This window comes from Choloepus didactylus, chromosome 1 (genome assembly GCF_015220235.1).
Source record: "Choloepus didactylus isolate mChoDid1 chromosome 1, mChoDid1.pri, whole genome shotgun sequence".
NCBI lineage: Eukaryota > Metazoa > Chordata > Mammalia > Pilosa > Megalonychidae > Choloepus > Choloepus didactylus.
In genome coordinates this window covers 15,692,979-15,719,247 of record NC_051307.1, presented here as the reverse complement: position 1 = coordinate 15,719,247, position 26,269 = coordinate 15,692,979, and the positions used below count along the sequence as shown (strand labels likewise).

Genomic DNA, 26,269 nt, shown 5'->3' with positions numbered 1-26,269 from the left:
CTCACTCTGCTCCCCCCAAATCCCTGTCTCCTATGTTAATCCCATCTAAAGGAAGGCACGAAGACAAAGGTTTTCAGAAAAATAAAAATTAAACCGAGGCACCCAGCCAGGCATTAAGTCTAGAGGTAGGTCCATGACCCGCAGGCACCTACTGACCAGCAGGGACGGCAGGCCTAGTGGCCCGCTGCTGACAGAGGCCATCCTCTTATGGGGCCAGGCCGAGCTCAGTCCCTAGCCGCCTATGCTGGAGCTGGTGTGTGAGCTCGCGGGGCAGGGGTTCTGGCTATCTCCCTCCTTCCCCAAAGCCAAAAAGGAGTGAGAGAAAAGTCTGGTCTCAGGACCAGTGGCCTCAACGCCCATGGGGTCCCACATCCAGGCCAACACTCACCTGAAGTCAACCAGGCTGAGGTGGTTCTTCTCATACGCCCGCAGGAGAAGTAAAATCTTCTGGTCTACAAGTCAAATGAGGGTTTGTTTAGAAAGGTGAACCCCTTATTCAGGCCCCTGGGATACAACACCTAGTCCTCACACACTCCGGGTCTCATCACCCGGTCCTCACACTCCTCATTCTTCACACACGCCAGGTCACACCTTCCCATCGTCACACTCCATGGTCCTCACAAACACTGGGTCACCTCACCTGGTCCTCACACACTGCAGGTCACCCTGCCCAGTCCTCAAACACTCACCCAGGACACTGAGAGAGGCGCCGTAGGCCCCGAGAAGCACTGCAAAGTGGCTGCTCTCACAGACCGAGGGGCACATCTTTACCACCGTTGACATCACGTCCACCAGCGCTTCTGGAAGAAATTACAGAAAAGCCCAGGATGGTAGGGGAAAGCGCATATTCAGGACACAAGTAGAATAGCACTGTGGGTGACATTTAGATGCTTTGCAATATCCTTCGTTGAATGACATTGCTCTTAGAACATCACCTAGCCACTGCCAAAGAAAAATAAGCCTGCTTTATTTTGCCTCTTTTCCTGGATTCCTGAGAAGGCTTGATTATCAGCTCCTCTGCAAATTTTAAACCTCAAAAGTTTTAACTCTACCAAAGATTTTTAAATTTAAGCATTCCCCCTCAAGATTATAATACCATAGCTCTAATATTTCTTCTTCTCTCTGAACAGAAGGGGGAGGGGTGGGCTTTTTGCTTTTCCCACCACTAATTTGGGTAATGGGCCCTTTAATTTAGCAGGTAATTACAGACCAGCTTTGTGGTGGTTTCTACTAGTTCCGGTTGATAATTTTGTCTCTCTAAGCAGAGCATGGTTCTAAGAGGGCAGGACCCACACGAACATCCTCTCTGACAAACTGGCACTCGTGGACACTCAAGTAAACACTCACTGGATGAGGGACGGAGAGCGAACTTGGACTTTAAGTGTTCTCCAGCAATGAACAGTCAACAGGGAAGTCTAACTTTTTCCCTTGATCGAAATTTCAGTCTTGAATTAAGAAGTTTCAGGTGAGCCCTTCTCTCAGGCCACATTTTTTTTTTTTTAAACTCCTCCCAACTTCCCGTAACTCCCAGATTTTAACACTCAAGGCCTAAAACAAGACTTCTGCAAGCCAGAAAAGGCTTGGGAAGCAGGGCTGCATTTGCTGTTTGACCCTAAGTGAAAGGAAATGTTTCTTGGGCTTGGATTTGACAGAAACAAAACATTCTCCTACTGCCTCGGAAATGCTTCCTTAGCTCTGAAAAAACATGGGAGATGAGTGTTGGTGCACAACCAGTTTGGTGAGACCAGGAAGCAAAATCTGCATCTGTAGGGGGTGGGTCACCTTTTACGTGACTGTCTGGGTTCTCCTCCTCTTCAGACTTCAGCAGTGTCGGCAGAAACAGAGAGTGCTGGGTGAGCATCATGTGCACCACCGGGAGCTGGACAAGCTTTGTGTGCAGTGAGCTTTCCTGGAAATACAGGAGCTCTAGGGCAGCATGGAGGGTTTTTAAAAACATGTGGTCCTGATACCGAAACCTAAGAGGTAAGAGAAAAAAGGAGTTTCACAAAGGGAGAACTTAATTCAAAAGGAAACAATTTAAAAAAACTTTTTTCTCAATATTTTATTAACAAAATTTTCAAACATGCCATGAAGTTGAGAATTTTCGTGACTCTCTGTATATGCATCTAGATTACACCACTTGTTGCATCACAGATCTACCCCTCTGCCCATCACAGGGATTGCTCCTAAAAACAAGGGAGGTATGCAATGCATTTGATTTCCTGATGATGCAAATGCCAAACTAACTTCCTATTTAGCTGAGATGCCAAGAGGCAGTAGAACAGCTGAGCCTGGGTGAAGATGGCCTGAATACACGTTTCATACCACCACCTCCCTCCTTCCTTCCTTTCAGTAGTGCACAACTTCCAATCATGTGGTTAAGGAGAATGTGCTTTCTATGCCTTAAATCCCATGAAAACTCACTAAGGGAATGAAATCACCATATTCTCAAAAAATAAGCTTTTAAGTCACTTGTGAGTAATGTTAAGAATCAGTTAGCATATTGTGGCCATTTCTAGAAACACAAATTAACCAAAGCCTGAAAGAAACGTCAACATTCCATAATGATAATCTATAGCTGTCAGTAACCTGTGACCTATCTTTCTTTTTTCTCTCCTTTTGTATAAAGTATATTTCCGTGGCTGTTTCAGGTTCACAAAGGAAACCACCAGGGAAATTACAATTATAGCCACAATAAAACATCGCTTCATGACTACCTGTTAGACAAAAACTAGCGTCTGGCTGTACCAGGTGCAAGTGAGGAAATGGAATTCTTGCATCCTGCTGAGAGTGCAAACTAGCTCAATGGACTTTGGAAAGTGATTTGAACATCTAGTAAACTAACAGCCAGAAAGTCCCCCCACACTAAGAAACTCATTCACATGTGCACCAAGAGACCAAGAGAAGAAGTATACTGGAAGACTGCTGGAGGGAAGGAGGCTCATAAATAGGAGACTGGTTACCTAAACTGTGAGATGGTCATAAGATGGAATACTCTATAGCCAGAAAGACTGACACAGATCTACATTACCAATATGGGCAAGTCAAAAACATTTAAATGAAAAAATATATATACGAAAAAGGAGACATTTGTGTAAAGTGGCAAACACACTAAATAACATTATTTATTGTTTAGAGACACACAAGACACAAAATTGACATAGGCTCACTTATGATCATACTCGGGCAGGACAAAGCTCAACAGGCAGAGTAATGACCTTCAGTGAAGGAGGGATAATATTAATTAGGACAAATTAAAAAAACCACAGCTGCTCTGTTGTTATGCTAATAACAAGCAATCAAATGGCTTCCAGCCGTCAACATTCACACCTGTACTGAAATAAAATCAACTTACTTGAGTCCAGTTTTCACAAATTTCTGCCAATCGCCAGGATCAACTTCATTAAGAGAATGCTATAAATAAAGTGAGCAAAAAGTATACGTGAAACATCTCCACTGATTAAAAAAAAGACCTAAACACCCCAGCTGGGCAACTTTTAGGAAGGCCCCTGCCTCTCCCGGCCCAGATTCCTTTTCTGTAAAATGTGTCATCAGAGTTGAAGGAGGAAGCTCCAATGCCCCTTCCTGTCCTAACATTTGCAATTCTACTCGGTGTCTCCTCCATTGAGAGTTCTTTATATAATCATGATAAATCAGTGAGAGCTCAAATTTATGGGGCAGGGAGCAGAACCAAGACTGACCTTAAAGCAAAAACTAAAATGCAGAATATGGACTAAAAATTAGAGCCACTACAAAACAGTTACCCAAACAATCCCCAAAAGCATGCAGTTCTTTTCTCACTTTGTTTAATTGCACTAGTAGTACTGTCATTTTACCAGCATATTCATGACCAGCCAATGGACAAAAGAAAATTTCCTGAGTAGTCCTGTTACCATTTTTCTTTGTCTGCCATTTCAGATAGCACTGATTGGCAATTAGCTTTTTTATTAAGTAGCAAATAAAACCCTCACAACTGCTAGCAAAGAAACCTTCACTGGTCCCCATGTCACTGGTTCTGGAAAGTTGAAGGGAGGGGTCAAGAGTAGGAAAAGAGGGACCAACTAGCTCAGGGCAGCCTGTGCTCCGGCTGCTGCCTCTACCAGGATGGCCACCTAGGGGAGCCCACAGTGGTGGAAGACTAGGACAGAAATCGCAGGCACAGCTGGATTCCTCATCTGAATCACAACTCAGATTTATCGTGTTTTTACATATGTATTCACTTTGCCCCAGGAGTTCCTCTTTTAGGAATTCATCTGAAGGAGATGACTGCCCAAGTGTGCAAAGGTGGCCCATGCAAGATGTCCATCGCAGCGTTTTTCATAACAGCATTGGGAAGCCACGTGCAGTTCCAGCGGGTCTGCCTGGTGACTTGCATCCCAGTGAATCTACCCAGGGAAAGAGCATCACCCCACCAACAGGGCCAGTGTAGGTCCGCAACCAAAACACCCAGTCATAAACGGTGTGCATCACAGGATCCCGTTTACACATACATTATACATACACACACACACACAGAGCGTCTCCAAAAGGACAGTCACCAAACTTGTATGGCCAATGGGTAGTGGGAGACTTTTATTTGCTTCTTTATACTTTTTTTTTTTTTGCATCACTTGTATTTGCAATATGAGTCTATGTTAGTTTTATAATCACAAGCACCAGTATTTCCAAATTTTCATTTAGGGGGGGAAAAAGGAGAACATCATAAAATGGAACACTACTCAGCCACAAAAAGTAACACAATGTTTCTCCACAACATGGGTGAATATGAAAAGCATCAGAAGCCAGACACACGAAAGCACACGTACTGTATGATTACACTGTATGATTCCAAGTATATGAAGATCTAAAACAGGCACAACAAATCTAATGGTAAGTTGCCTTTTGGAGGGAAGAGGATTAACTGAGAAGAGGTACAAGGGAACTTCCTGGGATGATGAGAATATTCTTGGATAAGAGTGTGGGATTAAAGGGTAGATGCACTTGTCAACACCAATTAAACTATACACTTAAAGCCTGTATGTAAATTACACCTCAATTAAAAGAAAAGGGGGGTAAGGAGGGAGGTATGCCTCGAGAACACAATCTCTAAAAATGCACAACCTGTCACTTATAGTCAAGCCAGCCTGCTGGGTACAGAGGATGACAAGCTGCCAGGCAGAAACATTCCAGGAGAATCAACAGCTGGTAAGCACAGCACCGCCAACTACAGCTCAGCTCTCTTTAGATCCTGGGGGCATTCTTCCTCTCTCTTAGTTCTACCACGTTGGGGTTCCTGTGTACCTTAAATTCATAAATCTATAATACAGACTAATTAAGCCTGAAAAGTAAAGGTTATAAGGTTTCTTAAAACAACCAAGTAAGCACATTGCTTGATCTGTAACCTAGGAATGTGTTTACCACACACGGGTTAACTTTCACTCTGGATTGTCTTCTTGGGGATTATGTGGCTTCAGAGTTTAAAGCCAAGTCACAGACTCTAGGACTTTCAATGTAATTTTATACTGTGCACCAAGGAAGACGCTAGCTTTCAGGATGTTAATTATTTCAGTACAAAAATATAATATTAAAAAAAATAACAGGATGCTTCAATAGAAGGAAATAATGGCCCAAAATAACTACCAAATGTCTCCAAATCTGATGAAACCCAAAAGCCCACAGGGACAAGAAGCCCAATGAACTCTGAGCACAAAAAGCTTGAAGAAAACCACACCAAGCCACTGCATAATCACATTGCTTAAAGCAACCTAAAGAAACAATCCTGAAAGCAGCCAGAGAAAAAGACCCAGAATGCAGAGAGAAACAAAGGCAAGAAGGTCAGCAGCTGGAAACAAAGCACACCAGAAGACAATAAAGCAACAGCTTTCTAATACTGAAAGAAAAGTTAACCTCTTTCTAATAGTCAGTGAAAATATCTTTCAATAATGAAGGCAAAGAAAATATTTTTCAGATATATAGAAGCTGAAAGAATTCATTGCCAGCAAACCTTTAGAATAAGAAATGTTAAATGAAGTCCTTCAGGTAGAAAGAATGGAGAGCACGGGAAATGGTAACGATATGACTAAATATACAAGACTTTATTTCTCACTTATTAAGTTTCTGTAAAAGGTAAATTGACTGCAAAAAAAAGACCTAAATACATGCTCCTTACAAAAAACACGCTTAAAATAAGATGTAAACTGGTTAAAATTTAAAAACAGAAAAAGCATAGCATGCTAACACTGATGAAAATAAAGCTGGATTGACTAAAGTAGATCTGAGAACAAAGAGCATTGTAGGGATAAAGATGGTCACTTCAAGATGACAAAGGGAAAATTCATTAAGAGAATATGAAATCCTAAACACATACGTACCTAACAACAGAATTTCAAAATACATGAGGCAAAAAGTGAAAGAACTGCAAGGAGAAATAGACAAATCCACTATTATAGTCAGAGAATTCAGCATCCTTCTCGCAATAATCGATAGAAGCAGACAGAAAATAATTAAATATCAGAAGACTTTAATATCATTACCAACTTGAGCTAATGTAACATTTTAGAATATTCCAAGCCCAAACAGCAGAAAAACACATTGTTTCCAATGTTCCCGGAATATTTGCCAAACATACCACATTCTGGACCACAAATGAAGTCTCAATATATGTAAAAGGATTCACGTTATGCAAAGTATAGTTTCTTTGATATTCTATGATGAAATTAACTTAGAAATCAGTAACAGAAAGATATCTGGAAAAATCTCCAAATAATTGAAAATTAACATACTTCTAAATAACTCATGGGTCAAAGAAGAAATCAAAAGAGATACTACAAAGTACTTATTTATAGCTGAATGAAAATGAAAACAACGTATTAAAATTCGTGACATGCAGCTTAAGCAACAGCTACAGAGAAATTTATAGCACTAATGTCTAGATTGGAAAAGAATAAAGGTCTCAAATCAAAGACCTCAACTTCTGTCCTAAGGACTTATACACAGGAGAACCAATTAAATCTAAAGAAAGCTGAAGAATTCAGGAAGAAAAGAGAAAAACAATAGAGAACAGTAATTAAAAAAAAGCTGGTTCTATGTGAAGATGAACAAAATTGATAAACCTTTACCCAGATTGATCAGGAAAGAGACAACACCAATTACTAACATCAGGAATGAGAAAGGTGATATCACTACAGATTCTACAAATATTGAAAGGATAATAAGAGAATATTATGGACAACTTCAGGCCAATAAATTCGACAACTTAGATAAAGTGGATTAATTGGCTGAAGGCTCAAAAAGAAACAGAAGCCTAAATAGATCAAATAAATTGAATGCATAAAAAAAGAAAACTCCAGGCCCAGCTGACTGCACTGGTAAACTCTACCAAACTTTTAAGGAAAAAATCATACAGAGTCTATACTAACTCTCCCTAACTTATTCTATGAGGCCAGTGTTAACCTATCCCCAAACCAGACAAAGACTTTATAGAAAATAAAATAACAATTCAATATCCCTCGTAATACAGATGCAAAGATTCTTAAAAAAATATTAATAAAATATGACCAAGTGGGTTTACCCCAGTAAGGCAAAGTTGGTTAAACATTCAAAAAAAATCAACAAACGTAATTCGCCTTATTAATGGGCTAAAAAAGCAAAATAACAATCATCTCAGTAGATGCAGAAAAAAGCATTTCAAAAAATCCAACATCCATTCCTGATCACAGACGGCCCAGATTCAGGGGTGCCCCCGGTTGTGCCCCCAGCCTGCCACCCTGCCTCCCAGACCTGGCACCTCTCACCTCCCACGAGGTCACATTCATCCGCCTGGCCTGAAACGTGTCTGTAAAGCTTTTGTCTACCTCACGCTTTACCTTAAACACTTAACCCTGATCTCAAAGAAAAGACGCTTACCAAGAGCTCGTTTAATCTCAGCAGCATTTGCTTCTCTTGATCCTGAGTCTTGTCGTCAGCTTGCTGGTTATCACTGAAAGAAACGAGCAGCCACTTCATACAAGACTCCAGGAGCGTTTTCCTCCAGGCTCGCAGCTCTTCTGCTGACCCATCCAGAACTGCGGAGATAGCGTCAGCCACGATCCAACTGCAGCAGGAGACAAAAGCCACAGAGCTACAGGGGACAGCTTCAACTCCAGCTCTATGTGTAACGGAACACGACAGTACCACCTTCCTGCCAGAGCACTGCCCCCTCATGCTTGTGCCATTTCTTACTCAAGCATCCAAGATGTTACAGAATTTTTCCAAGCAGAGGAAACAATATTAATACACCAAAAAAGGGGTCTGTCCAGACTTTGCCTAAGGCAGGTTGGGGGACTGAATCACATTCCCCACAAAAGACATGGTCAAATCTGCGTTCCTGTGGGTAAAACCCATTTGCCAACAAGACCTTTAAAGAAGCCACTATCCATTAAGGTGTAGACTCATTTGTGAAGAGGATCTTCAAAGATCCCTTTTAGATGAGGTCAAATTAAACCAAGGTGGGCCTCACTCCACTGACCACAGGCCTTACCAAAAGAGGGACCTGGACATAGTCAGAAGCAGCCGTAAGTCAGTGGAAACCAGAAGAGCAGACACAGGGAGCAAAAGGTGGCCAAGTGATGGAGGCAGAGGTGCAGCCACAAGCCGAGGATCCCCAAGGACTGCCAGCAAGCTGTCACCAGCATGCTACAGATCCCGGGACAGAGCCTGGCCTGGAGATCCTGTAATGTCGGAAGGCTAGCCTCCCCAACTGTGCGAAGATAAATTCCTATGGTTTAAGCCACCCAGTCTGTAATATCTGTCTTGGTGGCCCTGGCACACTAGACAGGGTTTTCAATCTCAGAACCACTGGCACGTTGGACCAGATCGTTCTTTGTTGGGAGAGGCTGTCCTGTGCACTGTAGCATGTTTGGCAGCATCCCTGGCCTCCACCCTCTGGATGCCACTAGCAACCCTAGCCTGTTAGAGACATTCAAAACTATCAGACATTTGCCAAATGCCCCCTGGGGGGCTGAGAACCACTGCAGTCAGGGGATCAGAACCAGGGGCCCACCACTGGAGGTGCACCCACGCCAGCCAGAAAGGCAGGAAGGAAGAGTTCTCGTGGGAACTATCTTCTCACTGATGGGCACAACGGCACACTGCTGGCACCTTCTCACTAATTTAGTTTATAAATACAAAAGAGAAGAGTGGATGCAAGAAGGGAAGGGCTGTCAAGCTGTCGAAGCCCCCATACCTCTTGAGACCGCTTGGCATCTGGAGCAAGGTAGGCAGACAGTCCACGAGGACCCTGAGATCCTTGGCTCTGGCAAATGGGACCAGCTGGGCTAGGATCTCCTGGTGCAGCCCATACTCTGGGGGATCGTCGGCGTGGAGAAGCCTGTCCTGCAGCTGCCTCCAAAGGGCCTTCCTCAAGACAGGAATGACAGCAGAGGACACTGGGGTGAGACACAAAGGAGAGGTGGGTGCACTAAGGCTGTGCTGGAGCCGGCACGTACCAGCTCGTCAGAGCTGACTGCTACATTTTTAGGAACCTTGAGAGCTAGCGGACGGCACGTTGGCAGCCTGAAATTGGCTGTGGCAGGAGCATCTACACTAGGGAAACTGGAGGATGCTACAGATCGCCTCCTCTGAGAGCTGGCTGTTAAACATTTGCCAGCACGACTCTAGCCATATCTCAATTTTCAGCCCAGGGGGCTCTGGTGTGACCCCAAGCTCTAAGGTCACGATAAGACAGAGAACCAACGTTCTGGACTCACATAGGGTAATTCTTCAAAGGCATGAAGAAGTATGCAAGGAGAGGTACATAGAGAGCCACGGACTGGAAACCTCCCTCCTGCAGAAGGCTCTTAACTTTGTAAGAACATCTGTCATCTCAGATAGGGAGTTGTGCAAAACCAAAACAAAGCAGTAGTGGAAAGTCACTCAGAAGTATAATAAAAAGGAATTAAACTAAACTGCTTTTTGAATACCTCAGATCTGAAACCCAGCAGGTGGAGAACACAGAGAAAGTTGGGCCCAAGCTGCCTCAACTCGACATCAACTGTCAAAAAACTTCCCCTGGGAAAAGGGATGGGTTAGCCCTGAAGGACTGGCTCAGCTTGACAAGACACGGTCCCCGCCCTGATCCCACCTTCAGCCCCAAATGGCCCCACTGGCTGTCCAGCCACCTTCTCTCCACCGCTTCAGGTGGGGGAACTTGGAGTTAATGGGGGCCCAAGGGAAGGGCTATACCTCAAGCCATAAGGTCAGAGGAGGCTGAGAGGGGGGGCTATTGTCAGGAGTTCTCCATCTTTAAAGCCGGGTCGGATGTTGGAAGAGAAACAGAACTAAACCGCATCCCAGAACATGAAGTTCCAGGGTTTGAAAACCAACATACGGCTCACCTCCCTGGCCCCTATGACTTGGAATTCCTAGGAGCCCAGGGCGGCTCTCCCCGTACCTCCTGTGGGGCGCGTGAACTGTCCCCGAGTCCTGCACCGGAGGTACACATGGACGAGGGGGAGGAAGTCATCGAGGGCCTCCTGCAGGTGGAGCCCCGAGCCGGCCTGCAGGCACCAGAGCTCAAAGCGCAGCAGGTGGGAGCAGCTGTGCTGCAGGAGCAGGGCTGCGAGGTGGAGGGCCGCCTGCGTCCGCCGGGCCAGGCAGTGATTGAGCAGGTTGACCCCGAGCACGGAGGCCAGCAGCAGGTCTCTCTGCAGGGTGTGCAGGAAAACGGCTTCCAGCTCCTCCACGGCCAGCGAGGGAAGCAGAGCTCCCAGGCCCCTCATGTACTCGGCAGACCAGAGGCGCTCGCCACTCTGCAGCTGCTCCTGGGGGCTGCTGGTCAGCAGCTGGACCAAGGTCTGCCCGAGAGCATTCAGGGGCCTCTCCTTCCCGGTGGACTTCGTGGGTTGTGGGGCCACCAGGCAGGCCTCGGGCAGGCTCAGCAGGGCCAGGGTGACCTCACGAAGCTGGGGGCCCTCCATGTAGGGGTGCAGGGCCTGCAGGGCCTCCAGCTGTGGAAGGGTCTTTGGGGGTGACGTGACTGGGCCCATCTTCCTGGCATGCAGCTCTTTCAAAATGCTCTGGGTGATGGCCTCCAAGTACCTGGCCAGGAGGCCCAGCTGCCCCATGTTCTGGAGGATGGGGGCACTTGCTATCAGCAGCTGAAGGACCCCTGCACTCAAATGGGATGCCAGAAGCTTCACCAGGATGGGGCTGAGGGTGTGTGGGGGGAGGGCCTGCTGCTCCAGAGCCAGGTACCAGCTCTCCAGGGTGGGATGTCTGAGGATGGCCACGAGCAGCTCCTCCAGCATCTGGAACATAAAGCGTGAGGCACGCCGTTCACACCCAGCCAGGGAACAGGAAGGCAGCAGCCAGGTAAGCAGCTGCCATCGTTAAAGGACAGAAGGCAGAAAACAGCTTTCCTGACAGTCCATCCTGAAGCCTGGGTTTAGATGCCCCAAGCCACCCCCAAGGCTGTTATCAGATTGTAACGTAATCCCCCAACTGCCCATCTCCTTCCCATGGTGCTGGAAGCACCGTGACAGCTGGCCTGGGACTTGGCAAGGGCCAAGCAGGGTTCAGCTGATGAGTGCAGCCTGAAGGAATTTGCTGGGTGGCATTTGCCCTCCTGGTCACCCTTGGTGCCCAAACACCAAGGTGTGATTAAGATTAATCGCCTCCTGTTTTCTCTTCAGCAGCATGCCCTGCCCACACATCATGGCTATCTCCTGAGAGCTGGGGTGGGAGGTGGACCAGGACTGAACTTCTGTGACTATCTATGATCCAGAACTGAAGGTGATCCTGTCTCCATTGCCAGAAGTCGGGGCCTTGAGGGACCCCCTGAGGAACGAGTTCCGGCACAGCTGAGTTTAAACACACTGATCGGGAAGCAGCTGAACACCCTTTGCTGGATTACAGAAAGATGTGATTCGGTTGTTCTAAGCAGCCTCACTGAATATGATATCTAGGTAACATTACATCAGCCTCAGGGACAGGAACAAAATTTGTTCTCTAATTTATTCCTAAAGAAAGGAAAAAGACGCCGATCACACTATACAATCAGGTTTCTAAAAATTAAAAAACAAAAGCACAATTACACATTCAGATTGCTTTGCCCCACGTTGACTGGCTGAGAGAAGGTCCTATGGCATCAGACACCCCCAGAGAAGCAACTTGGACATGAAGGGAAGGAAGCTGTCTGGTTCTATCAGATCATCAGAGGACAACCACGTCTCCTTCACCAACCCAGCAAAACAGGTTAAACGAAAACTGCAAGAAAAATACTCACCCTGGCCCCGATTAAACAGCCTGCTTCATGAGACAAAGGCGGGTAAGGAAGGGCTTTTTCCCCCCTGGGGCAGTGCCCCTGCCATGTTGGCTAGTGAAGGGTCTCATCTACTTACTCAACTCACGCCAGACAACTTAAGAGGAAAACCTCCACTCTGAGTTTCTCGAGGTGCACCCATCACCCCGTGTAAGGGAAAACCGTGAGGGGGAGTGTGCACAGGAGGGGCCTGCAGAGGGGAATGCGTGCCCCGCGCCATGCTTGTCTCTGGGCTGGGGGGTTGTGGAAGATTTTAAACATCTCTGCAGCTTCCTATTTTTTTGCAATGACCACATGTTATTTTTTAAGGGGAAGAGAGAAAGCAGGAACCCCCAGGAAAATGATGGTGGTACCTTGTCATCAGCTGACTCCAGTGAGGCCACGGTCTCCATGTCCACAAAGAGGTCGGTTGCGGCCCGGGTGGCCTCATATTGCTGCTGGGCCTGGGCGTCCAGCTGCTCGCCATGGACCACCAGGCCCCTGAGGAGATCCAGGAAGAGCTGCAGGCGGGGGGGTCCCGCACCTCTGCCCAGCTGTGAGGATGAGAGGCACGGGAGCCCTCAGACCAGGGAGGGCTGACAGTCACCAAGACCTCTGAAGGTTCAAGGTCATCAGATGAGAAAATAGGAACTAAAAGGGAGGCAGGTAAAACAGTGACTCCTTCACAAGGAGTCACCAATATAAAAGCTCAAATTAATTTTTCAAATAAAACATTTGTCCTCCTAAATCTTGAGGAAATAGGAGGTTTACGCTGACAAAAAATGAGGGGGAAAGGCCCATCTCAAACCTAAACTAAAAATCTGTGAAGCACAGAAAGGACAAGATGCTCAGCAAGAACTGCTGAATTAATGGATTTATATAAAAGGTGGCCAGTGGGGAGCCCTGGCCAGGTGTCCAGTTTACCTCAGGAAGGGCCCTGTCTTGCTTACAGCTGCCCCAACCACTCAGCCAGGGTGCATCTGTCCCTCTTTCAGGGGCTGGGGGAATGCAGGATTTGCAGCTGAGGCCTGGAGAAAGAAAGTGGGTGCGCAAACTGCCCCCATGAGTGCACCTGGGGTGGGGGGCGAGGCAGCCCAGGCCCAGAAGGGGCACGAGCCAGCAGTGTGGGGTCTTGAGTTCCAGTCCTGCCTGTGGCCTGGGTGTGTCGGGTACCAACCTCTTCGACAACATGAGGTGAGTGCCCTTCTCGCTCCAGGACCCTAGAAAGGCCGTCACCCAGTTTTGAGCCAACACAGAGAAGGAAAAGTTCTCTGGAGATGGACATTTGGGCACATGTGGGGCTGGAGGGGGGGCAGCAGCAGCCTGACCTGGCTGAAGTTCTCCACGGTGCTCCTGAGGTACAGCAGCACGTGTCTCGCCGAGCGCAGCACCTGGTGCTTGGGGAGGTGCGGGATGGCCACCCGCAGGCGAGCCTGCACCTGCTCGTCCAGGAGCGCACCCTCGCTCTCGTAGGCCGTCTTCAGCAGGGCGGCAAAGGAGGAGTCTGAAGAAGGAGCATGGGGGACAGCGCTGCCCGATGTCTGAAGTGGCTTGGGGAGAGAGCAAAAGCCCAGAGAGAAAGGAAGACATGTCACCACAGGTAAAAAGGCATGTGGCCTGGTAAAGCACTGCAGGTGACATTCATAACAAAGGGACAGCTCACAATAATCACTTCATAATACTGAAAAACAGGTGATTGAGTGTTATTTTAGCAAATGAAGTTCTGACACTATCAGTCATGCAAATTTTCCCAGAGCATGTCAATGCTGACAGATGTGAAGGCATGGAATCATGGAGGTGTTTATACACTTTGGAGAATATACGCTGCAGTCAGGAGCCTCAAGGGATACAATTTGCATCACAGTCACAGGCACGGGTGACTGGAGATGGTGGGAAAGAACACCCCGGAAAGGAGCCCACTCCGTGAGCTGCACACTTTCTAAAGGGGTTCCCAGGAGCTTTTGTCAGAATATTGTGTTTGTAGGGATAGAAAGACAAAGGATGAAATAAATTTTGGAATCCATCTGCCTGAAACTGGAGGTAGTCATTTTCCCCAACATAATTCCAAAACCACCTTCCTTATCCCACGAGGCCTTTGTTATCTTAACTCCAAATGCTCAAACTTCCCGAAGCTAACGAAGCTCCCAGCCATGTGTGTCCTGAAACTCAACGGTCCTGGGCCAGTAGCAGCAGTACCCGGGCACTTATTAAAAATGCAAATACCTGGGCCCCACCCCAGAAAGTGGAGGGGGGGCCCAGTGATCTGTGTTTGAACAAGTCCCCAAGGGACAAGTGTGCAGAAATCACCAATGGAATTTATTCAACAGAGAGCTGACACACACACCCCAAGTGCTTTTGAGCACTGCACCCCTCACACCCACAACCCTGCAGCACGGCTGTCCCGAGCTACCTGTGGCCAATCTGGCCAAAAAAGGCGCCAGTGACCACACGGGGCATCAGTTCAGGAGCCAGGCAGCCTGGGCCAAATCCTGCCACCACCAATGACTGGCAGTGGGAACTGCCCTGTGCCTTGGTTTCCCCATCTGCACAGTGAGAATAATAAGAGTCTTGACCTATTTCTCAGAATTGTCGGGAGGATTAAATGGCATAAAACGAGTGATGGGCATTAGTATGGAGCCTGGCAGACCATAAGCTGCCGCTGACATTAGCTGCCATTACACCAAGATCACAAAACAAAGAGGTCCTCAACAGCCGGCTTTTAGAAGCGCAGCTAAAATTGAATGAACAAACAGAAATGTGTACCCCAAAGTTAATTCATTGCCCCATCCAGCACTTGTCGATACCTGGATCTAGAACCGTAGCACGGAAATGAAACACGGCAAAACGCCCCAAGCTGCAACAGTGATCAGGCAATCATCATTATTACGGAGCCAGTGGGAAATTTAATTCCGCTGCTTCACTGAGTCCTTTGTGTTTCAGTCACATTGAGCAGCAGTAACGCTGCTTAGCTTCCTCTCTTATGCAGGGGAAATTTAGAAGGTTGAGAAATTTCATCCTGCAACCTGTATGGCTAGGCAGCTGCGGCCCATGGGAAGAAACCAAACCACCGAGATTTTCTAAGGAAAACCCCCCGTTTCCGCAGAAGCGACAATCCCAGCGGCAGCCGAGGCTCACCAAGGCCTCCCGGGCCTGCTCCGGGATCCAGAGGCTGTAGTATCTGTTAAAGCGGCTGAGCTGAGCGTGGCAGGACGGCTGTGGAGGCTCCAGCTTGTCGTAAGCCTGAAGCAAAAGACACAGGGCCAGGGGGTCCCTCTGGGTGTGCAGGAGGTCTGTCAGCACTGCCGTCAGATACAGCACGATGCTTTCTCCTGCAAAGGGAGGAAATGTTAACTGGGAAGGGGGTTGCCGGGGACAGCCTTCTGTGACTTGTCAGCACCTCATGCCCCGATATTCAAGACCTAGAAGGATGCATGCCCACTCCAATAGGGGCCATATTACCATGCTGGAAAGAGATGCTACCCCTGCAGATGGTATTAGCACAAGGTCAGGCTTTAAGTCCAAGGCCTGGAAGTGGAGACCCAGACACGTGGGAGGGGAGACAAAAGCCACCCAGGCCAGGACTTGCTAGGTGCTCACCATTTCCTCTTCCTTGGCCCAAAAGCCTCCCTTGCACTTAGGCTGGGACCATGTGCCTGCAGGCAGCCCCTTCGGGACTGGCAAAGCCCCCTTGGTGTGACTGTCCACACCTGCTTCCACTTCTACAGTGACCCTGGGAGGCGGATGTTGAGAGGGCATAAGTACAAGATGGGAACAGTGTGGATCAGAGCTACCTCCTGGGGATGGAATCTTCCAGGAGAGCAGCCCAACTGTTCTGGACTACCCAATGTCAAGAAAACGGGCCTCTGCTTGGAAAACCACTGAAGGAGTGGGGCTGGCTTGCTGCTGCAGCAAAGCCTGATTCTCTTGACGAGTTCCACCACTGTGGCCCAGGTGAGTGCTTCTGGGGATACCCAGCAAGTGCACAGGATTCAGACTCTCAGCAACAAGGTATCAAGGAAAACTACTGAAGGGAGAACATCAGTGCTATAGCTCGTGTCCACGCAACCAAGCAAACACATTATTTCAGGCATGTCCCTCAAATGACTGATTTCCCAACAGCCTCGCCAGCCTCAAGACCCCACTGTACTTCACTCTTGGTGCCTGGGTGGCCTTCACGTGGATGGGTCTCAACTCCTGTGCCCTTGGGTGTTGGGCGACTTTCCAGACACCCCAGAACCCCACCTCATAGACCACAGAGACCCAGCCAGCCCAAGGCAACCAAAACATTCTGACTATGCACGGGTACCTGCTTCGTTTTCTGCCCCAAGGAGCAACTTATTCCGGGATTCCAGGGCCGCAGGGACCAGGGCACTGAAAGGAAACGTGAGCAGGACCATGTCTTCGTTCAATAAGAACCCGATTTCCTCATCCAGGCCTTCGCTGCCCTCCACCAGGACATCCACCATGTCCAGAACGTCTGAGACCGAGAAGGGGAAAGCAGGCTGAGACAAAAGCCACCAAAAGATTCCATGCAAATAACCCCACTGGGAAGGACAAGCAAGAGAATATTTGCAAAAAGAGAAAAAGTAAAAGCTAAACTTCTGGGGGTGGTGGGGGGAGATATCCAGGAGCTAACTTACTAGCTGTGTGTGCTTGGGCAAGTTACTCAACCTCTCTGTGCCTCAGCTGCCTTATGTATATAATGAATACAATAGTATCTTCCCCTTTGGGTTGTTAATGAGGTTTATGTGAGCACAGGTGGTAAAGAGCTTACAACAGCACCTGGTACACAGTAAACACTGCACAAATTAAAAATAATTCAGCAAATCAGTTCTGTACATATGTCCCATTATACTAACAAGTCCATTTTCTTTTCAGAAAAGGATGACCTCACAATGCAAGGAAACGGGGCTTCTGCACTTTGCATGAAGACACTAAGGAGCCCTCACTCTCTGTCTCTAAAGTGCTGCTGTAGCACAATCTTCAGAAGCCCCAGCAGGGTGAGAGGGTGCGGCTCCTACCATCGATATGGGAGACGGGGATGCTGACGTCATCAGCGTCTTGCCTCGTCCCTGTGGCCTGCAGCGTGCTGGCTTCTTGGACAAAGTCAGATGCTTTGTCTGTATATGAATAGGGATTCGCCACCAAAGTCAATAAAATCTGTGCGTTAAGGATCCAAGTGGAAAACATTTAGACAGTCCCCAGTGAAATGAAAAAAAAAAAGCCATAAAAATGGCACGGATCAAATTGCGGGGGGGAGGGCATTAAAATGTTCACGGTCCTTTAAGACCAATAATTTTGCTTGAAATTTTTTATTTTTAACTTTCTGTGGGATTTTTAAAAACATCTACTTACAATACCATCACTTTCAATAGCACTTTTTGTTTATCCCTACTCCCTTGTGCAAAAGCAAATTCCCAAAAGGAAACGACAGAAAGGTATTTTTTACTATGATTTTTCTGTAAACCTACAACTTCTCTAATTAAAAAAAGGGGGGGGTGGTGATGACAGAGCATATCGTAATATATTCCTGTTTTACAAAGTCTAAAACTCAGTAGATCCTGAAGTCTCAACACAAATTAGGAACTAAGCCAGGAAGAGGAGCCTTCTGGCACAGGTGCATCAAAAATGCCTAAAGTACTCTATAGAGAACTTAGTGTAATTATCCTCTGAACATGCTCCTTTTACAATGAAACATGGGAAATGTGCGCTTACACTTTCCAAAAACTGAATCACGGTTTCTTTTTTCTCTTGCATGGTGTCTTCTAAGTGCTCCAGCCACAGTTCCAGCTCCTTCCAGGTGTGCTCAAACACTCCAGTGTCACGCAGAATCTGTTGTCAGAAAGCAGACATCAGTGAAAATCACTCTCTAGCACGACACAGAGACCCAAATGGCCAGAGTGGGTGAAATCCTCACCCAAAGGTGGGTTTTCCTCAAAAGCTTTTCTTTCAAAATGAAACTCCCATTGTTAAGTGAACCAAGGAATGAGATAAGATAACTCTGGGTTCTGGCAAAGACAACAGAATCCCCCATCTTGCTGCTGCTTATTCCTTTTCCTTAATTCCTAAATAATAAAAAGGAGAAAATTCCGCTACTACTTAGGAGTCTGATTTCTAGCTGGAGTTTCACAAAGACCCAGATAAACATGCATGACTCTATGAGCCCTCATAGCTACTCAACCTCAGCCTGCAGGCATTCCCCGAGACAACGAGCCAGTCACATCACATCAGCTCAAGGTGGTGTCCTGACAGTCAGACCCTGGCGGAGAAGCACTCGCCATTTCTGACAGAACAGAATTTATTATGAGGCGCCTGTGGCCTGCAAGGCAGCCTTGTGGTAAGGAGCCCCCAAACAGAACCCATCCATATGCCAATGCCACACACCCGTAGGTCATGGCCACAAAAGCTGGCTGGGGTCAACCTCAGCCCCGCCCTAGGTGGTAAGGAAATGGCGACTTGTGAGGATGAGACCTGGAGGCTCCCAGTCTTCAAGAGGTCAGGTGAGGAAGCTAAAGGGCAGCAGGGTTATCAGCACCTTAAGTAAAGGTAAAAACAAACACGGGACCCTACAAGCAGTGAACCTGATTTGTGTCAATGCTCCCAAACTGTCTGCCACCCAGAAGATAGGAGGCACTAAATTTCTTACTTCTACGGCAAGCTCCGATGCTACCCCAGAAAAACAAGGATCAAGTGTAAGAAAGGAGAAAATAACAAGCTTGTTCTTCTCTTCCACAGACTCTGACTGGACACCTGGACACAAGGTCAAAAGGCTGAAAGCCCAGAGAAGGCAGAGCGTCTGGGGATGACGGAAGCTCCCCAAAAGGGCCAGAAATCTAAAACTGAGCCTGTCGTGTGACAAGCACAACCTGCTATCTCATCACATTTATGTGCTTGACTACACGCACACCACTGCCCTGTGGTTTTACTATCCCCATTCACCACAGGAAAAGTATGCCCAGAAAAGATAAGTAATTTGACCACTGCCACGCAGGATGTAGTAGGACAAGGACTCAAACTTCTGGGAGGAGGACTTCAAAGCCCTTGTTTTTCCCATGTCACCACACTGCCTCTAGGGAACGCAGCTAAGTGTAAGACCCAATACCTTACTGCCATAAAATCCGTGTTTAAGTTTACAATAGTTCCAATACATCTCTAATTCAACCACTGTTTACTAACCACTTACTTATAAGAAAGACCCATGCAAAAGGCTTCTCAGAATTAGAAACTGGCAGAAAACGCTCACCTTCATGATCAGAAGTTTTGTTGACAACTTGAGTTGTGAATGGTTGCTGCTCACAAACATTTTCATCAGTAAGTAAAACACTGATCTTTCTCCTCCAATAATTTCTGCATCTGGGCCTTCCTAGAGTTTAAATGATATCATATAAAAATAATGGGTTACTATTTGCTGAAGAGGTACAATGTTAACATCCAGCGCAGCAAGACTGCTACTATTCCATCCATGAGGCAACTCAGAGGAGTTAGGGAGCTCACCCAAACCCCGCCTCCCCCAAATAGCTGTAGTCATAACAGAGTAACGACAGTAAGCATATGTGGCCCTCCTCACATGCCACTGTTGTTCTAAGAGCCTGCCATATGTTGACTCAATCCCTGCAACAATCCTACACTGTCCCTATTTTACATGTGTGCAAATGGAGGCATGCAGAAGGTAACTAACTCGCCCCAAATAACACAACTGTTGAACAGCAGAGATGGGAATCAAACCCAGGGAGTCTTGGACTGCCTGGATTGGGGGATCAGAATAGGACCCCTGGGCTGACTCTACCAAAGGCTGCACTTGATCCATTTCATCGGGATGTCGGTCCTAATATTAGCAAATATTTCTACATAATGTATCCTCTTAAAGAGGCTTTTGGGCTCTGAACTATCTCAGAGAGGTACAGAGCTTGAGATCCCTGACCGAAACTCTGTCAAGGCTGTGTCACTGCGGCTCCTGGCAATGAGAAAGACAGTAAACATCATGAAACTATGGGGTTAACTCAGCTAGCAGAGCAAGCTAGTAGACATATCTTACAAGCATGAGGTGGGGCATGGGAGATAAACCAATATTTTAATAACAGTTCCTTCAAATGAAGAAGTCTCTGTTTCCTCTTGAACTAAAGTATCAAGAATTCCCTCGCTGGGATAGAAAGCAATTCACACTGCCCCCTGGCTTGTCTTCTCTCTGTGGTCGGTGGCAGTGACCTCAGAGAGAGACGTAAAGGCTGAGGGCAGGGCCCTGGGCAAGACTGTCCAGGGACAGTCCTGGATCCACCGGTGATGGGTGGGACCTGGCAGAAGTTTCTTATCCTCTGTGCTCCAGCTGTCTTGTCTTTAAATGGTGATCGATGAGCTGACTCACGTAAAGCCCGGCACACAGTGGGCACTGAGTAAGAGGAATCACCAACCACAATGCAGGTGAGTCTTAGAAAGAAAGTTATGGAAAAATACAAAGATTCCAGGGCTTTAGCATTCTGAAACCTTTCTGGAAATACCAGATGTAGAAAAGCCAAGATGCACTTCCATGCTACTGGTTCTACAGAAGACCCAAGTCACTAAAAAAACAATCTGTGCTATTGAGAAACACACCTAGACAGTACTTAATTCTGCTCTATCATTTTTTCCCCTCTTTGTATAGAGATGATACGACATTCTGTGTTTAAATATACAGGTGAGCACCTGCTGCATCTCAAGCTTCCCTTTATTTATGTTCTCCATAAAATCCTACATGACATTAAGGACACAGAAAAGAACTAGCAATCTATTCTGATTTTTCCTTCATCCACAACCCTCTCCCAGCTTGGTAGCTATTCCCATCTCTGTCTTATATTCTTCCAGAATGAGGACAAAAGACCAAAAATGTATTTCATTTGGTTAATTTCAAAAAAAAGTTTTTAAATGACAAGAAATATAAAAATAGTCAAGACAGACAATACCCAAACAACAATGCGAAGTACCTCATGCTGACAAAGGCAAATAGGTTCACGGGCCTCTGAGGTCACAGCTCGGGACCCGGCCACCACTCCAGACCTTCCCTCAAAATGGGGAACCAGCCCCCTCTCCCTTCAGGCCCCTAACTCAGTCATGGGTTGGTGCTGGTAGAAATTCCCAGCAGCTTATTTGGCTAAGGGCAGAAAGGTGGGGGTCCCCACTTCCTACCTGTGCCTTTAACCACAGGAACTTGCTGGCGGGCAGCTCCAGGGCCACCTGAAGAATGTGGTGCTGCAGAATGGGTGGCACTGCCTCCCACAGGCCCTGCTCCGAGATGACGCCTGGGAGGGGGAAGAAAAGTGACAGGAAGTCATGAGAAGGCGGGTGCCACCTCTGCCCCTGGCCAAAAAGGCCAGAAAGAACCCTATGCCCAGAACCACAAAGGAAGGATGTCTGTCCGCCCCCCATGGCCTGTGGCTCACCCTCCCACAAGCTGTAACCAGGGATACCGCACCTCGCCCACCCCTCCCCACACCAAACCCGTCCACGGAGAGCCCAAATTCTCTTGCCCAGTAAAGCCCTTCTCTGCCACCTGGCTCACACTGAGCTCTTCTGACAGCTCAAATGCCAGCGCCATGCCACACTGACGGTCTCTCCTTAATGCTATCCCCGCACGTCGTGGGAGGCCTTTCTCCCCAGACTGTAAGCATTTGTGGGAGACTATGCCGAGCCTGAGACTGGGTCCTTACCCTCTCACTGGTTTCTGGGTCCCCTTCACTTGGGGAGGACATGGCTACTAAATACTAAATGGCCACATCCACATACATTTCACATTCTTATAGCAAAGAGAACCTTGCACCTTCAAACAATTAAAAAGTGAACTATGGCTTTTGAGAAGGATTGTGTTTCAATAGTTTGTATAAATTCTAACAATACAATTCGTGCAAGTGTTCTTCTGAAGGTCCAATTAAAGCCAATTTCATTGGACAAACGTGCCCAGCAAGGAAGCAAGTCCAGACCACTGCAACACCAATTTTGCAAGATGTGGTCTGAGCCCGACTCACTGGGGTGAAATACGAGGTAACCATGATCAAAGTGCCTCCGCGTGAGCTGCCACCTCTGCTCGGCCTCTCACTTCTCCACCTCCTAAGTAACCTGAGGGCCTTGGAAAAGAGGCGCTAGAGTTAACTTTCGATGATCTGATTATGGACTGTCCATGGCAGACAACTCAGGTCAGGCTGGCTGGCTTCTTCTCCCTTCTCCATGACAACTGCTCATCTGGCTTTTATTTAAGGAGGCCCAGCTATTTAAAAAACATTGCTCCAAATGAAAACAACCAGGCTGGTGGGTCTCGCATTCCAGCCAGTCTCCTCGCCACCAGACTTCCTGACACTTGGCTCCAGAGTCTCAGCTCTGGTTTATCGGTGCTTTCTCCTGGCCCCACTGGAAGAGCAGCAGGATTGTGTGTGAGTGTGTGAGTGTGTGAGTGTGTGTGTGTGTGTGTGTGTGTGTGTGTCTGTGTGTCTGTGTCTGTGTCTGTCTGCAGTGCCCAGAGACGCACCTTTCAGAAGCTTGCTGAAGTCAAAGTTGTACTGCATGATCAGGTGGGGGACTACCTTCTGGTACAGGCATATGGCCTGCAGCAGAGCAGCTTTCAGGAGAATGGTTTCTGCATCATCTGAACCAAAAGGAAGCAGGTGGAATTAAGAAAACATACTTGTAAAAAAGAACAACTACCAAGACTGTTTTGGTACCCTACAGCTTCTCTAATTGAAAAAAAGAAATGTATGCAGTACAGTCACACATGACACATCATCACAGTCACCTGCACATTGAAAAGGGGGAAGTGGACAAATAGAGACACCTGGCTGGAGTGGGAATGGACACTGAGGCTGTAGGTAGGGCCCCAATCAACTAGATTCAGGAGTCTACAGTGGCAAAAGAGTGATCCCGGACAGGTCCCTCTCCCTCTTCTGTGCTGCAGCATCCTCATCCGAGCAATGGGGACAAAGAGCAGTGCCCGACCCTCAGGGCGCTGCCGTGGGGATTAAGGGGTAAGATATAGATGGGAAGCCCACTGCCCGGCCAATCACAAGGTCTGAGTTGATGTTTGCTGCTACTGGATTTTGTTACAACGGACTGCAGAGGTCCTCTCTCTGCAGAGTAAAAGAGGCCCCATTAAAAGGCCTGGGCACATGGCGCACAGCAGTCAAGTCTTAGAGACGCCCCCCTTACTTAGACTTGGGTGCATTTCTAACACACACTAAAATTCAACCCATCTGTTCAATTCTATTTCTCCTCCCAAAGGGAGCACATTCCAGAGCAGAAGAGGCACAGGAGACATTTCCCGCCTGAGAGGCCTTCCAACAAGAGTTGCTGAGGGCCCCCCAGCAAGGGGCCGTTGCAGGCTCCCTCGGCAGGCCTGTCTTGGGCCAACGGCATGGCGCCCCACAAATAGCACCCCACCCCTGCCCTTACCACACTGGCGATCCGCGTTGGCAGCAGAAGCCACGTCTCCCTTCTTCTTCCCTTTCTCATCGCCTGGTTTGGTCTCCTGCTTTCTAAGTGACTGCCAGACCCACACAATAGTGTTCAGGTCTGGTAAAATCTAAAAGGGAAAAACAAAGAAGCAAGAGATCAGTCACATTAAACAACAAAGAGAAGCAGATGATCTGACCACACTAACTACCAAGGAGAAGCCAACAACAGAGGAAGGAGGCGTGGGCAGACATGTGAGTGTGCCTGTGGGAAAGAGACGGGTGGGTGTGGGGAGGACGTGCCCACATTCTCTGTAGGCTCCATTTTGCTGAATAATTTCTAGCACTGGATACAATGAGGATTTGCTGGAAAAAACCCAAGTGCTGATCTTCCCAATAAACTCCTGATGTCTCACTCACCCACGCAAAGGGCTCTGGGAGCCCAGAAACACTTCCTGTGACCAGCAGGGAGACCTGCCCATCGGGACCTCGGCCCTTTCAGGCCAGACCACACCAAGGGAAGGCAGGGGCCCCAGGAGGAGCAAGAGGGGCCCCCTAAGCCACGAACCCCCTGCTCACTGGCTGGTGGCCAGGCCACAGCAAGGTAAGCGTGGCCTGTGGTGGGGGGTGGGGACGGAGGAATGACACTCAAGACTCCTGACAAGGTGAGAGCTGGGAGCACCAGAACCCACATCCTGTCTCTGGGGTGGGAGGACATCTTCCAAACTGCGATTTTGCAAAAGGACTCTGGAATCTGGTTTTAAGTGTGACATCACTGCCTATGACTGTCAGTGCTGTGTCTGATCAACTGCTTCTTGCTCATGCAAACCTAACTACCAGCCTTTCTTTCCAACCCTGCAGCTTCAGGGACCTTTTGCTCAGCACAGCCGAGACAGCCTTTCCTGCCAGGTGTCCTGACCTGTGAGCTCTGGAAAGAAGGCCCTCGAAACATTTCTGGAAAGGCCGAATGGTTCCCAGGCTTACCTTGCTCAGGGCCTCTCTGAAGAGCCGCACAAAATCCTCCATCATCGCAGGGGTGTACATGCCTGATTCCTGCCATGCTTCTTTGTTCAGGCAGTGGTCGATGGTTTTTAACGCTCTCTTCAAAATGACGGAAAGGAGGGCAAGAGCTGTGTGTCTCACTGATACGCTGTCCAGCTGCAGAGAAAAACATTAAACCCACAGATTTCTCTAGGAACTGGGTTAATAACCAGGAGAGGAAAAGTTCAGGTGCTGGCTTGAGTGGCAGCCCTGGAACATGTTAGAAATGCAGATTGTCAGGCCCCTGCCCAGACCTGCTCCATCAGCACCTGGGTTTCAGCAAGGTCCCATGTAATTCACACGCACGTTTACGTTTGAGAAGCACTGGCTAGGATATTTTACTATAAGGGAGAAACAGATTTTTTTAGTTTTCTTTTCATTCATAACCACAACACCCCCTTCTCCCAGCATTCCAATTAGGTGGGGTTTTATTGGATGCCTATGCTGTACACTAAAGTAGTACTACATTAAATATCCCAGAACAGTAATTTCTCCAACCCCATAATTATTCTAAAGGCAGAGCCCCAAGTGTCCACACATACAACCAAAGGGCTTGGTACAAAAAGCCCAAGCAAGAACCTGAGACCCTGGCTCCACACACTTTCTTATTTTCCATTTCTAAAACAAATGGCCCTTTTCTTTCTGATTTTAAAATTCCTGCTATCTTTTTTTAAATGCCAGACACTGTGCTGTAAGGAATAATATAAAAATGTAAAAAAGACAGAAAAGAAAAACCCATTCACAACCCCACTCTCCAGTACACTTGAATCACGAATCTCGCTTGTATTAAATGGCAGACGCGGCTCTCCCTAAGGGCACGTGGAGGAGAGGGAAGGAGGGGCAAAGGCGCAGCTTCTTCCTTGTTAGCGCTGGACCTGCCAACAGCAGCACTCAAATGGAGGAGAAAAGGACACATCCTCTGCCACTGAGGCTCTCCCTGTAAACACTCTGTGCAGGGATGGAGCCCCTTCCCAGAGGCACAGCCCCTCCCCTAAAATAACGATGTGAGAGGGAGAGTGGACACGCGCCAGCAAGCCAGCACTGAGTCTTGGGGGAACGGGAACGCAGCCAGCCAGATTACATGATCTTCAACCCTAAAGGAGACATCTGGCATGTTCCTTTCAATTCTCTTTTCCTGCAAGCCCTTTAGGATAAAGTATTAACAGCACCCACAGAACAGATGGGCAGACTAGCTGGGTCCGAATTTTGATTATGATTTGGCAAACAGAACAAAAGCCTGTTCTGCCTGGTACCACCCAGACCTCACACTCTAGTCCTCACTCTCCCACCCACTGTCAGAACAAACCCTGGATGGTAATCAAAAGGTATTTAATTCCATTGCCCAACTGAATGAGCTCACCCCAAATGACAGTACCTGCCAGCCCTCACCACTGAGACCAAGCCCTGCCCACCCACAGCAGGCTCTGCTCGGGCCACGACCCACTAATGTTCACACAACCCCCAGCGTGCCTGGATCGGCCAGCAAGGTTAGGGCTGTAAGGACAGAGACTCCACCTGCCCCAACAAAACCAGGTCTTGAGCCCCCTCTGAGAACCTGGTCTCC

The 26,269-nt window shown here is 47.7% G+C and overlaps 1 protein-coding gene across 2 annotated transcripts in view; it reads right to left on the bottom strand.

The window, feature by feature from the left end:
* The window catches only part of URB1 (URB1 ribosome biogenesis homolog), an 88,124-nt gene that overhangs the window by 29,191 nt on the left and 32,664 nt on the right, over nucleotides 1-26,269 (bottom strand). Inside the window, exons 11-28 of one of the 2 annotated variants that reach the window (XM_037832584.1) lie at nucleotides 24,649-24,822; nucleotides 23,666-23,795; nucleotides 22,749-22,865; nucleotides 21,416-21,528; nucleotides 19,500-19,619; nucleotides 17,972-18,088; nucleotides 17,278-17,416; nucleotides 16,563-16,733; nucleotides 15,392-15,585; nucleotides 13,585-13,806; nucleotides 12,631-12,810; nucleotides 10,409-11,264; nucleotides 9,203-9,404; nucleotides 7,885-8,071; nucleotides 3,356-3,414; nucleotides 1,783-1,976; nucleotides 690-800; nucleotides 389-452 (exon numbers count right to left, since the gene is read on the bottom strand). In XM_037832584.1, coding sequence (XP_037688512.1) covers nucleotides 389-452; nucleotides 690-800; nucleotides 1,783-1,976; nucleotides 3,356-3,414; nucleotides 7,885-8,071; nucleotides 9,203-9,404; nucleotides 10,409-11,264; nucleotides 12,631-12,810; nucleotides 13,585-13,806; nucleotides 15,392-15,585; nucleotides 16,563-16,733; nucleotides 17,278-17,416; nucleotides 17,972-18,088; nucleotides 19,500-19,619; nucleotides 21,416-21,528; nucleotides 22,749-22,865; nucleotides 23,666-23,795; nucleotides 24,649-24,822 — 3,350 coding nt within the window. The remainder of the gene's footprint in view (nucleotides 1-388; nucleotides 453-689; nucleotides 801-1,782; nucleotides 1,977-3,355; nucleotides 3,415-7,884; nucleotides 8,072-9,202; nucleotides 9,405-10,408; nucleotides 11,265-12,630; nucleotides 12,811-13,584; nucleotides 13,807-15,391; nucleotides 15,586-16,562; nucleotides 16,734-17,277; nucleotides 17,417-17,971; nucleotides 18,089-19,499; nucleotides 19,620-21,415; nucleotides 21,529-22,748; nucleotides 22,866-23,665; nucleotides 23,796-24,648; nucleotides 24,823-26,269) is intronic. The other variant, XM_037832593.1, reaches the window with a different exon arrangement.